The sequence below is a fragment of the Aulonocara sp. 'chitande type north' Nkhata Bay genome, linkage group LG12 (genome assembly GCF_057382095.1).
Source record: "Aulonocara sp. 'chitande type north' Nkhata Bay isolate Kocher_YH1m ecotype deep benthic linkage group LG12, A_spYH_male_GT1.1, whole genome shotgun sequence".
In the NCBI taxonomy this organism is placed as follows: Eukaryota; Metazoa; Chordata; class Actinopteri; order Cichliformes; family Cichlidae; genus Aulonocara; species Aulonocara sp. 'chitande type north' Nkhata Bay.
Genome location: NC_141355.1, coordinates 37,422,262 through 37,436,164, shown reverse-complemented (window position 1 = coordinate 37,436,164; position 13,903 = coordinate 37,422,262). Strand labels below are relative to the sequence as shown.

General features: G+C 44.4%; 1 protein-coding gene across 8 annotated transcripts in view; it reads left to right on the top strand.

Annotated features, from left to right (window-relative positions):
- The window catches only part of wdfy3 (WD repeat and FYVE domain containing 3), a 120,867-nt gene that overhangs the window by 75,081 nt on the left and 31,883 nt on the right, over positions 1 to 13,903 (top strand). For 3 of the 8 annotated variants that reach the window (XM_086315479.1, XM_086315480.1, XM_086315476.1), the window contains 14 exons: positions 757 to 975; positions 1,464 to 1,648; positions 5,352 to 5,583; positions 5,799 to 5,959; positions 7,353 to 7,464; positions 7,550 to 7,740; positions 8,752 to 8,904; positions 9,214 to 9,287; positions 9,439 to 9,600; positions 9,689 to 9,783; positions 9,915 to 10,035; positions 10,827 to 11,044; positions 11,257 to 11,349; positions 13,194 to 13,390. In XM_086315479.1, coding sequence (XP_086171605.1) covers positions 757 to 975; positions 1,464 to 1,648; positions 5,352 to 5,583; positions 5,799 to 5,959; positions 7,353 to 7,464; positions 7,550 to 7,740; positions 8,752 to 8,904; positions 9,214 to 9,287; positions 9,439 to 9,600; positions 9,689 to 9,783; positions 9,915 to 10,035; positions 10,827 to 11,044; positions 11,257 to 11,349; positions 13,194 to 13,390 — 2,213 coding nt within the window. The remainder of the gene's footprint in view (positions 1 to 756; positions 976 to 1,463; positions 1,649 to 5,351; positions 5,584 to 5,798; positions 5,960 to 7,352; positions 7,465 to 7,549; positions 7,741 to 8,751; positions 8,905 to 9,213; positions 9,288 to 9,438; positions 9,601 to 9,688; positions 9,784 to 9,914; positions 10,036 to 10,826; positions 11,045 to 11,256; positions 11,350 to 13,193; positions 13,391 to 13,903) is intronic. The other 5 variants (XM_086315477.1, XM_086315478.1, XM_086315484.1 and 2 more) reach the window with 5 other exon arrangements.

The window sequence follows — 13,903 nt, the reverse complement described above, 5'->3', positions numbered from 1 at the left end:
TTTTTTCATAGGTGTGATAAGATGAGTCAAATAGGTTAGCTGTTTGCAGTATGTCACATTAATAAATGCAAGAAAACACAACATTTAAGATCAGAAATAATAAAAAAAAATCAAGCCTACAATAACTCAGTTTCTAGTTTTCTGGACTGGCGAGACGAGAACAAACAATCTGTCCAAAAAATATGTAAAGTGACGAAAATGTCTTTGATCACAAACTGATGAAAGCTCAGTTTTGGTCCCTGAAGCTTTACGTCTTTCTTAAAACAGTCCATTGAGCCACTAGCGATGTTTACATAGATGTAGGTATCATGGCCCCGAGTAAATGTGTTATGATGCATGAGAAAAAGAGAAGAGCTGAAAGCAACACAGTCAATTCACTGTGTTGCTTTCACACTCTGGTCAATCTACATTGACAAGTGGGCTCATAGCAGGACGAGTGGAGATATTTCAGTCAGCTCACCTGTTGAGCAGGTCACGTGGCGAGGAAGCCCAGGGGAAGACTCAGGATACACTTCAGAGGCTACGTGTCTCCAGTGGCTGGGAACACCTCTGTGGCCTTCCTGAAGAACTGGAGGTGTTGACTGGGGAGAGGCCTGTCTGTTTGCCCCACAATGTGGACCCATCTATTATGGATGGATGGATTTAATATGTAAAGCATTGAGATAAAAATAATTGTGAATTTTTAATATATATATATATATATGAATAAAAACAAATAAACCTCTATCTTTTCTCACTCCCCCCTTCCTTACCCAGGCGAGCGCCTGTTTCCTCCCCCATCAGGCCTGAGTTACTCCACTTGGTTCTGCGTGGAGAGGTTCAGCACATCCCCTCAGGCCCACCCGGTGCGGCTGCTGACCATCGTCCGTCGGGCCAACTCCTCGGAGCAGCATTATGTGTGCCTGGCTGTGGTGCTGTCAGCCAAAGACCGCTCGCTCACCGTCTCCACCAAGGAGGAGCTGCTGCAGACATACTGTAAGTGGCAGCACTAGACTTAAACTCCGGTTTGCAGCATAACCACAAGAATTAATAATCCGCCGCTGCACAACCATCCTCTAGACCTCTATACTTTGTCTATGCTTCAAGATTCTTTTTGGTGAACCATCAGGAGAAAATTATTATCTCAAATCTGTGAAATCTCAAGCTTGTATGCCAAAAGCCATTACTTTTTTGTTTTTGGGATGATGCACTTTCATACAGGATATATTCCCAGAAAAGAAATTAAAACTTTCTGTTAGATATTTGAGTTTAAAATGCTGATACAGTTTTGTTTAGAGATTATATTTGATAAATATGACCTTTCCAGTGTTACAGAGAGCAAGTGGGAGAAATGTGCACTTTCTGTTACGACCAAACAGGCTTCCTCTCTGGGGCTTTAACCCTGAGCTAATGTACTCACTTCTGCTGGAGCTCTCTGGCTCATTGATGTTGCCCCCTGCTTCTCTCTGCCTTCCCCCATCAAGCAGCGGATGATTCTAGCGAAGAAGCCTCCTTCTACGAGATCCTTCCCTGCTGCGCTCGATTCCGCTGTGGCGAGCTGATCGCCGAGGGCCAGTGGCACCACCTGGTGCTGGTCATGAGCAAAGGCATGCTGAAGAATAGCATGGCCACGCTGTACATCGACGGCCAGCTCATCAGCACTGTCAAGGTAAAATTAGTACGCGGCGTGTCAGCAATAACCAACATCCACATTGCAGATCTCGCATTGTTGTTCCTGTCGAGATCCAGCTGTTAGGAAAACTGTACTAAACTGTCCAGTTTCTGTTGACCAACCGCGGGTGAACAGGCTTTGTTGCATGCAGGGTGTTTGTTGGAAGTTTTGGGTTGTTTTTTTTTTTTTGCATGAACAGAACAAGAGCAGTGCAGCACCACAGGACAAACTCCAGCTGTAAACCTGTACCCTGGTAAAGGTGCAGTAACAGGAGGGTTAACCTAGCTTGCCAGTATATCTTTAATAGGATACGTCAATTAAGTCTTGTAATAAATGTAGATGGATTTATGGGTATAAAATCAGACTATATGTCATATACATAAAAACTATCTCCATCATCTCATATTCACGGTTACCTGTTTTTAAAGACAGCTGCTGTATAAAGAAACGGTGAGCTAGTGCCCGATTTAAAACTATGAGTGTGCTGATAGTTTCTTATGCATCAGTAGGTAAGTACGCCGCAACAACGGCTTTGTGTTTGGAAGTCGACCATAATTAGCTCGTCTTATTTGGACTTCTGATCACGGTTGGCGTTGAGAAGCAGCAGTGGCGTACGTTTCTAACTCCGACCTTTAAACAGCAGCTTTTGAGTGCTGCAGTCAGCAGACTGTGATGTGGTTTGTGGTTCAGTGACTTTAGATTCCCCTGAGATTAGACAGCAGAATAGGGAATAGGCTGAGACCGCAAGTCACAGCTTCTCCTTAACGGCACTGATAACAGCGGCTTCATTTCCTGCTGAGGGCCGTGTACAGGAAAAAACAGGCTGGTCGTGTGTCTCATATGGGTCTAAGTGTTCGTGTGGTTGCATTTAGCTTGTAAAAGAGTGACAGTAAAGCAAAAGGTGTGCAGGCACCTCCCAGGTGGTCTAAATAGCAAAAGTAGCCAGTAACAACAGCAGGAGTGGCTTGATGTGTGAATAATGAATAGATGATACGTTTTATTTCTGACATGAAGTCTGCTCAGAAAACTGCTGAAATGCTGTTTTGTGCTGAGCAGTATTTCTCCTTTCATATCCCTTTTTATCCTTCCCACAGTCAGTGTCTCTGCGTCACTCACTGTTGTGTAACATCAGGCGTTTTGATTGGTCATAAATGAATCTTGTGATTTTAAGAATGAACTATTAAGGCCCTGGTTGTTTAAAAAAAAGGCTCCACGTGTTTGTTTATTTAAATAAAAAAACAAACAACAGAATTATTTCAGAAAAAAACAAAAGTTATCTGTGTCAGTATTATTAGCCCCTGACTTTTTATTGAGCTTTGCACAAACCACTGCTGTACAATGATGTGCTTTAAGTTTTTAAAACGGTCTAAAGTCAAGTTAAAACTGAGTTTATCTTTCAATTAACACAAAGTATAAAAACTTCAGCAAGGGTTTAAACTGTCACTTGAGAAAGCATCACGCTAAAAAACAAAGAAATCAGTTCAGACTTAAAATAATTGTTGATGCTCACAAAGCAGGAAATGGATATACAGAGTTATCACAGCGTTTCCATATATCCAGAACTGGAGTGAGAAGGATTCTAGGAGAGCCACACAGTGCGGAACAAGCCTGTCTGAGGTAGAAGCAAAGATTTCAAAGACACTGTTGAGTGTTGATGTGTCCAAAGACCCCAGAACAACTGCCAAGTCATTGTAGTCTCAAAGAAGACGATCACTGGAACCCCACACAGGAAAAAACCCAACTTCTGCAGATAAAGGTACGCTAAGAACACCCTGGAGAAAGATTATGTACACAGGAAGTGCGTCTTTAGGTCAGATGAAACAAACTAGAGCTCTGTGGCCAAAGAGATGCTGCTTATGTTTGGAGAACAAAGGAGGAGGTGAACAACCCAGAGAACACCGTCCTCACGGTGAAACGTGGTGGTGAGAGGATTACTCTGCGGGGATGCTTCAGTGCGAACTGGAACTCAGCAGCGATTGCACTTTGAAATAGATTTTTTTGAGACCTTGAAACAAAAGCATGGCTCCTGATCTCATTGTGGATCTTCCTGCAGTGCAGATGACTTTTTGAATGTCCCTCTATGGCCGCCGAGTATGTTGTGTCTGTAAGAACCTGATATTGGATTTTTAAGATCGATAACAATATTTGGTGATTTAAAAATCTGATATTCCAAAGTATCGGCCGATTTATTTTTTCTTTCAGACACGTGAGACGAACAGATTTCCCGAACATTCGTCATGTGTAGTTATTTACTCAACTCTGCCGTATGTTCTTTACTGGAATCAGTCGCACTTTAGCCTTGAGTGCTGGGCGGCCGGAGGCAGAGACAGATTCTCCATCTGCTCTGGTGACATAAGTTAAAATTCTGAGTAGGTCTGATAGGTCGAAGTCTGAAAACCAAGTTAAGATGCACCGTTTTTCCATCCATCCTGCTGTTTATCCACGGCCAGGTCACAGGGCGGCAGCCTATCGGAGAAGCCCAGACCTTCCACAGTGTAGCAAGCCCCAGGCTGTCCTGTGTATGCCCCAGGTCCTCCTCCATGTAGGACATGCCCAGTAATCAATACCTCGCCCAGGAGGTGCCTGGGAGTCTTTCTAACCAGATGCCTGAACTGCCCCAACTGGCTTCTTTTGATGTTGATGAGTATCAGGTCTACTCTGGGTCCCTCACAAATCACTGAACTTCCCACCCTGTCTTTAAGGCTGAGTCCAGCCGCCCTTCAGAGACTTCTGATTTCCGCCACTTGTATCCGCTGTCTAATTCTTCCAGTCGTTACCCAGAGCTCATGACCACAGATGAGATTAGGGATGTAAATCGACAGCTTCACTTTTACGCTCAACTGTCTCTTCACCACAGCGAACCGGTGCAGCATCCGCATCACTGCAGACGCTGCAGCAATCAATCTGCCAGTCTCCCGTTCAACTGTCCCCTCCCCTCGTGAACGAGACCCCCAGATACCTCCTCCTCTGCTTAGTTTAGAACTGTTAGCAGTAAGCTAAATAATAACTATTTCTGCTTGTTTTCACTGTGCCTGTGACGTGTTTAGAACATAAACGCACATCTGAGCTGTTAAAATCCAGGAGCTGATAGGTCAACTCGATTATTTATCAGCTCCATCCAGCCATTTAATTCATCACTGACGTAAATAGGTAACGCATGCATATTTAATTAGCCTGCTTCCCCAAAGAAAAGGACACAAAAGGAGTTATCAGAGCAAACTATCAACTCATCAGTCTCTGACTCACACTGACAAAAGACAAACGCAGGAGTAAATCATGTGTGTCTGTGCACTGACCCAGCAGAGAATATTAACTGATAAAATCATCAGAGCCCTTGATCTATGATGTTTTTAAGTTCTGTTCCCTGAAATATAGACTTGATGATTATTTAATCCTGTCAGAGGGGACAGCATACGGGACCGGTTCCCAATTAAGTGGGTTCAAACTTCAACTGTGCATATAATTGAAATGAGTTTGTGTATCTCACATGCTCTGAAGCTCTGTTGTGATCTGAGCCAATAAACAAGTCAAATGTAAGTCATTTCTCTTTGTAGTCTCTGAAGTTTGTGGCGGGCTACGTCTGCATTTCATAGCACAAAAAACTGTCTGAGAACATGAATGTGTCAGCTCAGTCGTATTTCTGCATATCTTATAGAAATCCCTCTTTTGAGTCATTACCTTCACCTTTCCTCTTCTCCAGCTTCACTACATCCACAGCGCTCCAGGCGGCTCCAGCTCCACCAACCCTCCTGTCGTCAGTACTGTTTATGGGTACATAGGGACACCCCCTGCCCAGCGCCAGCTCTCCAGCCTGGTGTGGCGTCTTGGGCCTACCCACTTCCTGGAGGAGTTCCTACCTGCCGCCAGCGTCGCTGCCATTTATGAGCTTGGACCCAACTACGTGGGCAGCTTTCAGGCCGTCTACCTCCCCTGTGAGTGGACCACCAGACCTCGACGTACAGTCTGCAGACCTGCTTTTAACCAGGCTCCAAATCCTTGCTCTACTTTAATGCTTTTCTTTAGTTTTGTTCTGTCATTTAACCACCTTGCATCACTTCTTTTCTCCCAGCGTTCATCCATACATGGCTCCTCTTTTTTTTTTTATTTTTACTCACTTTTTACCTTCTCCATTTTTCCCTTCCTGCAGGTAAGGACTCCAAGGCGGAGGTAGCGCCGGCCTCTCCGGTGGTGCTGGTGCCAGAGGAGAAGGTGTCTTTCAGTCTGTATGCGCTCTCTGTGTTGACTCTCACTGTGGCCAAAATCAGGAAAAGCTACAACAAACTGGACAGCAAAGCCATCGCCAAACAGGTCAGACGCACGACTTCGCAAGGAATTAAAAGTCACTGCTTTAATGTTGTTGTCACCGCAGGTTTGTCTGCTAAATGGAAATCTTACTGTCAGATATTCTGTCAAAGTTTCATTGAAGAATCTATTATTTCCGTTACAGTAACCTTTAAACTGTAACTCTAAATTCAGTTTTCTATTGAAGTGTGCAGCACACTGGCTGAGATGACATCATCCTGGCTGACGTAACCGACTGAAAAAAGAAACCTGTCTTCTCCCTCTGCTACTGTGCCATGTGGTGATGTGTTTACCCTTAGCACAAGTGTAACGTTTGCAGAGAGGAAAGACTTAGAAGTTAATAAATAATTAAATACAAGCAGAAAAACTCCAAATTGAGGTCCAAAGTGTAAACACACATATAAGCTGTTTTCACACATGGATTTGAGACTATTTCAGGATTGTTAGATTGGGGCATTTTCCACAGACGTCCTTTTCGCAGCAGGGAATCACCTGCTTTGCATGACTTCGTGTTACATGAAGTACTCCATTACATCGGACACATGCACCCTGTCTAGGAAACTTCTAGGAAAGTATAGGGCTGCTGTGCATATCTGGAAATGGCTATGGATGTGCATTCACACACTTAATGGTTTGCAAAGGTCAATTTCATTTTTCAACAGAAAACTCAAGTCCATTGCATTTAAATGATGCATTTAAAGGAAGTAGCACACACAGTCCCACCACGAGTGTGTGTTGGAGCTCCAGATGAGCTCTGTGTTATCTCTTTCTCTACACTTGTCACTTTCCCAGCCTGCCCGTCTCTCCTGCTCCGTCTCCCGCAGCAACTCACAGGAAGTGAAGTGCAGAGAATTACAGAGGCAGCAATTCTGCAGCAGAGACCTGTCACAGAGTAGGAAGACACTCACTCACTGTGCAGAGGGGAACGAAAATAAGTTGTTGTCCTCTCATGCAGCATTATCACTTCCCTCTTAGCAAACTAAGCCTAGTGTTTGGGTCTTTCACACCCTCTCACTTGGCTAAACATGGGTGTCATGTTGAGAGAAATAAAACTCCATAAATACACAATTATTCTAAATGCCAATGTTGCATAATGCTGTTTTTACCTTCCCCGAATTAACTGAAAGAATCCAATATTTCATTTCAGCTCAGTAAAGCTTTTGATCAGATCTTGGTGCAAGACTGCAGCGTCTAACAGTAAAACATTCTTACTCATAGACAAACATCCACAGCAACAAACGTTTGACTAACAAATGAGGAAATGGTGCAAAGTTGTGTGAAAGCGGCTCTGACGAAGTAGAGAGTTTAAAAGTAACCGTCGAGTTGCCGTCTGGAGACATACTTGAGGTGTGTGTGTGTGTGTTTTTAATTTCTGTCATTTCTTTTCCATCTTCTTCAGCTCGCCGTGTCCTCTCATGAAAATGCCACTCCAGTAAAACTGATTCACAATGCCGCCGGTCACCTTAATGGTCCCGCACGCACCATCGGAGCTGCTGTGATTGGATATTTAGGTAAACCAAATCTGCGCGACTCAGAATACCACACGCTGTTCTCTAGTGGATGAAAACTCACTTGTTCTCTTTCTCCCTCCGTCAGGTGTTCGTGCATTCGTGCCCAAACCTGTGGCCACCAACCTGCAGTATGTGGGAGGGGCAGCGGCCATTTTGGGTCTGGTTGCCATGGCGTCAGATGTGGAGGGACTGTATGCGGCTGTCAAGGCTTTAGTGTGTGTTGTAAAAAGCAACCCGCTGGCCAGTAAGGAGATGGAGCGCATCAAAGGTTACCAGGTAAGTTATTAAAACTTAAATTAAAAGTTTTAGTTACATTTCCAGGATAATTACTGAGTTTTTCTAAAAAATTGCCATCCAAACATTCGTAAATTGGGACGCAAGGCATTCGCTTCTCTCACATTTAAACACTGTAGTGTTTAAATGAATAGTGCGATTTGCACAGCATTTATTCACACACGTGGTGTGTGAATAAATGCTCTCCGTTGTACTTTAATGGTGTTGCTTCTACTTTTCTAAATTTGTTTACAAAATGCTCATTTGTCCGAGTGATGGGAGAAGGAAGCGGGAGATCGACAGACGATTGCTGCGGCAGCTGCAGTGATGCGGACGCTGTACCGATCCGTCGTGGCGAAGAGGGAGCTGTGTAACAGCGAAGCTCTCTATTTAACAGTTGATCCATGTCCCTACCCTCACCTATGGTTACGAGATGTGGGTAGTGACCGAAAGAACAAGATCGGGGAAATGAGCTTCCTCTGAAGGGTGGCTGGCCTCTCGCTTAGAGATAGGGTGAGGAGCTCAGCCATCCGGGAGGGGCTCAGAGTAGAGCCGCTGCTCCTCCACATCGAAAGGAGCCAGTTAAGGTGGTTCGCTGGGTGAGGTGTTTTAGGCATGTCCCACTGGCAGGAGCCCCAGGGCAGACCCAGGACACACTGGAGAGATTATATCTCTTGACTGGCCTGGGAACGCCTTGGTGCTCCCCCGGATAAGCTGGAGGAGGTGGCTGGGGAGAGGGAGGTCTGGGCTTTTCTGCTTAGGCTGCTGCCCCCACAACCCGGCCCCAGATAAGCGGAAGATGGATGGATGCTCATTTGTCTCCAGTTACATATTTTTTGAATGTGTTTCTGTGTCAGACTAAGCACAGACTACTGTTAGTGACAGTGTGATTAATGTGAATATGACCCAGCAATGAGTTCACAGACTGAAAGCCAAGTTTAAGTCTGTACACAAAGCTTGTGTCCCGTTACTTCAACATTTGTAAATGTGTATTTGTTTTGTCTTCCTCCTTAGTTGCTGGCTATGCTCCTAAAGAAGAAGCGCTCGCTGCTAAACAGCCACATCCTCCACCTCACCTTCTCTCTGGTGGGAACAGTTGACAGCGGCCACGAAACCTCCATCATCCCCAACTCCACGGCCTTCCAGGACCTACTGTGTGACTTTGAGGTGAGTGTTTACAGGGCCCGTTGACCCATAATGCTTGTGAGCCAACTGAAATAAGGACATTAGTGTGCAGCTGTCAAAGAAAGCTTGCCTATTTAGCATTGATAAAAGTCTTGTTCCACTTAAACCCGTCTCGGCTAATAAAACGGAGAGTTTGCAGGTATATTTTTGCATTTGTTAGAACAGGAAAGGGAAAAAAAGTGTTTTTTTGATGTTGAAGTGTTAAGGAACTGAGCTACTCTGTGCCAGAAGTTTGTGCTGCCAGAAATGAGTTGTGCGGCAGGGTCTGAGTCTGCTCCGTCTGCTCCTCAGGTTTGGCTGCACGCTCCCTACGAGCTCCATCTGTCTCTGTTCGAGCACTTCATTGAACTGCTGACAGAATCCAGGCAAGTGTCAGAAGGAAGTTTCCCTGAACAAGAAACAGATCACATGAAGAATAAAATGACTTTTATTTTTTTGTAACTGCTGATTGGCACAATTATTTTCATTTTAACGTGAAAGCGTCTCACTGTGTGTTTTGCTGACTGTGTCGAATAGTGAGGCGGCTAAAAATGCTAAACTCCTGAGAGAGTTTCAGCTCATCCCACGACTGCTGCTCACCCTGAGAGACACCACGCTGTCCCAGCCCACTGTCGCCGCCATCAGCAACGTGCTCAGTCTGCTGCTGCAAGGCTTCCCCAACCCGTACGACCTGCTGCGGTAAGAACGCGCTCGTGTAGCCGCTACGTGAACGTCGGTGATGATGATCCATGCCAGTGCAGCATAAGACCGTTTGCTGTCTCCACAGGTTCGGCCAGTTCATCTCCTCCACTCTTCCCACATTTGCCGTGTGTGAGAAGTTTGTTGTCATGGAAATCAATAATGAGGAGAAGATAGACGGAGGTATGAGTGATATTAGTGTTGATCTGACTTCTTGCACCTCTATCCTAAATAACGTGTGGCCAAAAGTATATGGTCAGTGCTTGACTGTTTTTCTATCCTTAATAAATATGAAACATTTGGTGCATCTGCAGGAAATGATGATGACTTTGGTGGCCTCCTATCAGCAAACCTCATTCTGCTGAGAAATCGACTGCTGGACAGCCTTCTTAAACTGCTTTTCACCACGAAAGAGAAGTGCACAGTTAATGCCCAGTAAGACACCGCTCTCCTCCAGACGTTGTATAGATTAAAAAAATAGCAGTTAGAGCCATGCCACGTTGAACTAGAGAAGTAAAGTTATGCTTGTAGCTTAATGACCATCCACAGACTGCAGGGGTACAGACACACATATCTGCTAATAATAATTCCTAACTAACATACTCTGATTTCACTCTGGAGCACAGAGCTCTGGGATCGTGCTTACTTATTTGTGTAAAGTTGGGTACATAAATGGTCAAAAAAAGATCTGCTGCTCATTCATCACTTCCTGCCTCAAAGCGCAGAGACTGCAACAGTGAAAACACTTTTATATGGTCTGAGCTTGGAGGCACCCCAAGTGGGCAGTTGAGGAACTGCAGTTTTGCAAACTAAGCCAACTAGCATTTTTAATTTTTCTAGCCTTGGGTGTTGTTATTTGCTCCTTCTGTCATATCTGCTCATCCTGAAAGCTTCAAGTTAAAATGCAAACTCTCAGGCTGTCTATTTATTTTGAAAACTATGAATAATCAATCATAAAAGCGCCACACAACATTATTCTTGTTCTTTGATCTTTTAAAGACTTTTATCATTAAAAAGCTATTTAGCTCCAGTTATTACTGGAATATGGCTCAACTTGACTCAAATAATGGCAATATGCCCAGCGGCTGACAGAGATGGAGATTATAATGACACTGGTTGATATAATGAGCAAGCAGAAGCAGAAATATTGACAAAGTATTTAAAATGTTGTGAAAAGAACTGATATTAAAGTAACAGTAAACCTGCAAAACTTTTTCTCCCTGCAGGGCGTGTGAGGAGCTGGTGCGAACGCTGGGCTTTGATTGGCTCCTGATGTTCATGGAAGAACATCTCCACTCCACCACAGTGACGGCAGCTCTGTGGATCCTGGTGGTGCTGCTGTCCAATCAGTCGATCCTCAACCGCTTCAAAGAGGGCCTGTGCGGAGGAGGCTGGCTGGACCACACCGACTCCGTCCTGACCAATAAGATCGGCACAGTGCTGGGTGAGTGCAGCAGCGTGGGTTCGCTGTCATCGCAGCACAAAATTGGAGCTGAGAGGCTGGATTTGGTTAACATTAGGCACTCGCCTTTGAGGGATGTGTGCGTGTATTAGCTCCAGACGTTCAAACCTGTAAGCACCCGCTCTTAGAACAGTCACAAGTAAGAAATCGTGATTTCCAAGGTAAATACTGTATGTTGTAACATGGCTCAGCAGACGCCTCTCCTCATTCTGGCAACGCTTTCCGTCGGAGTTGGCCTTCGTTCAGCAAACAGAGAGCTGCACAGTTTGTGCGCCGAACAGCCAAGGGTTGGTTCTCTCATTTTCACCCTCCCGCTCTCCCCTGCTGCTGCATCATGCCATAGTTCCTTTTGAACTTAGTGGTTTTCAACCTTCTCATTGCTCAGGCGTAAAAACCATTCTGATTCTTCAAAACTGGATTTACCAGCCTGGAATAATTTCAGATGTTGATGTTTGCTTTAATATTTCCATAAAACTTCTGTCTAGAGCAGGGAGATATGGCCAAAAATATTTATCACGATATAGATTTGAAAATTTGCGATAACGATATAACTGACGATATAATTGATGCGAGACAAAATGCAACTCCACAACTTTGCTAGCGCAAAAAAACCCCATCCATGTATTTTCACTTAAACAAGCAGCTGTTTTATGTGCATTAAACCTATATAAACATATCCTGAACATAACCATGTATAATATCCACTGAAGTTAAAAAGAGGTGCTTTGCAACATTAAACTGCAGTGTGCCAAATAAAAAAGTCAAATATGTATTTTCAGACCATAAGGTGCACGGGATTATAAGACACATTAAGTGAAACAAAGCAGTCAGATAAATCAAACTTTACTCAACTCATTCTTCTTGCTTCCTCCACTTCTGTACCATTGATTCATTAATGCTGTATTCTATCACAGCTGCTCTATTCCCATGTTGTTGCAGTATATTAATCACTAACCTCGTATTGTGGATGGATTGTCTCAGTTGTTCTTCTGACTGAAGTTTGGTCCGTTTACAGCATCCTGCCATGCGACTGTATTTGTCTCTAACCATGAGGAACCTTCACCTTAACTTTTATCGAGTGGAAAAGTGTTAGCGTTCGTCCTCCAGCTTCACTGTTTATGTTATGCTAACATAGCTGAGTCGCTAGCGATCACGTAGCACATCATTATATACCAGCTAGCCCAACTTCAGTAACCCTACAAACGTCACTGCTGTTTAGTTTCCTGTCTTCATTTATGTTGTAAGTGATAGCAGAGCTGTACGTTTGAATTTTTTCAGAAATCTCTCAGTCAGAACATGCAATATCATGCTGAGGTAACTAGCGAGCTAACTTCCGCTAACCTCCTGCTAACTTCTAACTCCGTTAAATGTAATAAATTCTGTTTTCATGGATGCCTGGATGCTAAACTTCATAGTTACACCTGGTAAAGCAGCAATGCTGATCGTTTTATTAAAGATGAAAGAATTTAGACAGTTTTTAACTCTCAGTGACGCTGCAGTGTTCGTTTGACTTTGGGACCTGAACGATCTGACGGACAAACACCAAACCAGTTCCACATCACTGAAGTGGCACCATTTTCACAAACCTATTCTGGTTCATCCGTTTCACTCAACGATCCGCCTTCTCCATTCTCATTCTCCGTTGCCGCCATGCTTTTTCGGCCATGTGCGTATGAAAACAAAGGCACTGCGCATGCATGTTTTACCCATATTCTATCGCGATATGGGAACGGTATAATATGGCCCAGCCCTACTTCGGTCTTTTATTTGTATTTATTACACCATAACACTCCTGCAAACATCCAGGTTGAGAACCATTGCTTTAGCGCTGGAAACTCCCCATTAGAGACTTGCTCTAACAGAATGAGCGCTATCAGGTAGAAGTCCTTAGTTTTATTCAGATTTGGAGTTTTTCTTTTAGTGTAACAAATCTGTTTGGCTTTGATTGATTGTGTTAGTTTAGTCCTGGATTTTTACTGCAGCCATCTCCTTCATAGCTTTGCTTCATTAAACCCAAAAGTGGGCACTACACCTGCATGTAGAGCTGCCTACAGGTGCAGTAGTCATAGGGTGCCACCCTTTTACCTTTGTGCTTTATTTTTAACATTCACTCTCTCAACTTTCTTTTTAGGATTCAACGTGGGTCGCAGTGCCGGCGGGCGCTCCACATTGCGGGAGATCAACCGGGACGCTTGCCATTTCCCAGGATTCCCTGTTCTGCAGACACTGCTGCCCAAACACACCAACGTACCCGAACTCTACTTCCTGCTCATGGCTCTCTTCCTGCAGCAGCCTGTCATCGAGCTCCCAGACAGCCTGCAGGTACATGTTAGTATACCCAACCTTCTTTAATAATAATAACTAAACACGTTTGTTAGCCTCAGGGCTTAAAGTGGACCTATGCTGCTCATTTCCAGCTCCAGATTTGTATTCTTGGACTTTTTAGAGTCCCTGCACCTTCAAGTCAGAGTACAGTGTCAGTGAATTGAGGATTCTTGGAGTCGCTGCTCAGGACTTCATTGAATTCATTGAAGAAGCACTTCAAAGTCTGAGGCCGTGTTTCTCAGACAGAAAAAGGTGGTGGAGGGTTAGATTGAGATTATGTCTCTGGGCCTTTGGAAGGCCTCGTTGTCCCCCAGAAGAGCTTGAGGTGGGCAGGGAGAGGGAAGTCTGAGCATCTCTGCTTAGACGGTTGCCCCTTTAACCCGAACTCGGATAACCATCACAGGCTGGATAGACCGACTCTTTAGGGAACTTTGCACGATTCACAGTTCAGAATTATCCTTATTTATCTCATACTTGGCCATGGAGTACCCCCTCAGGTCATCCACTCTGCAGTTA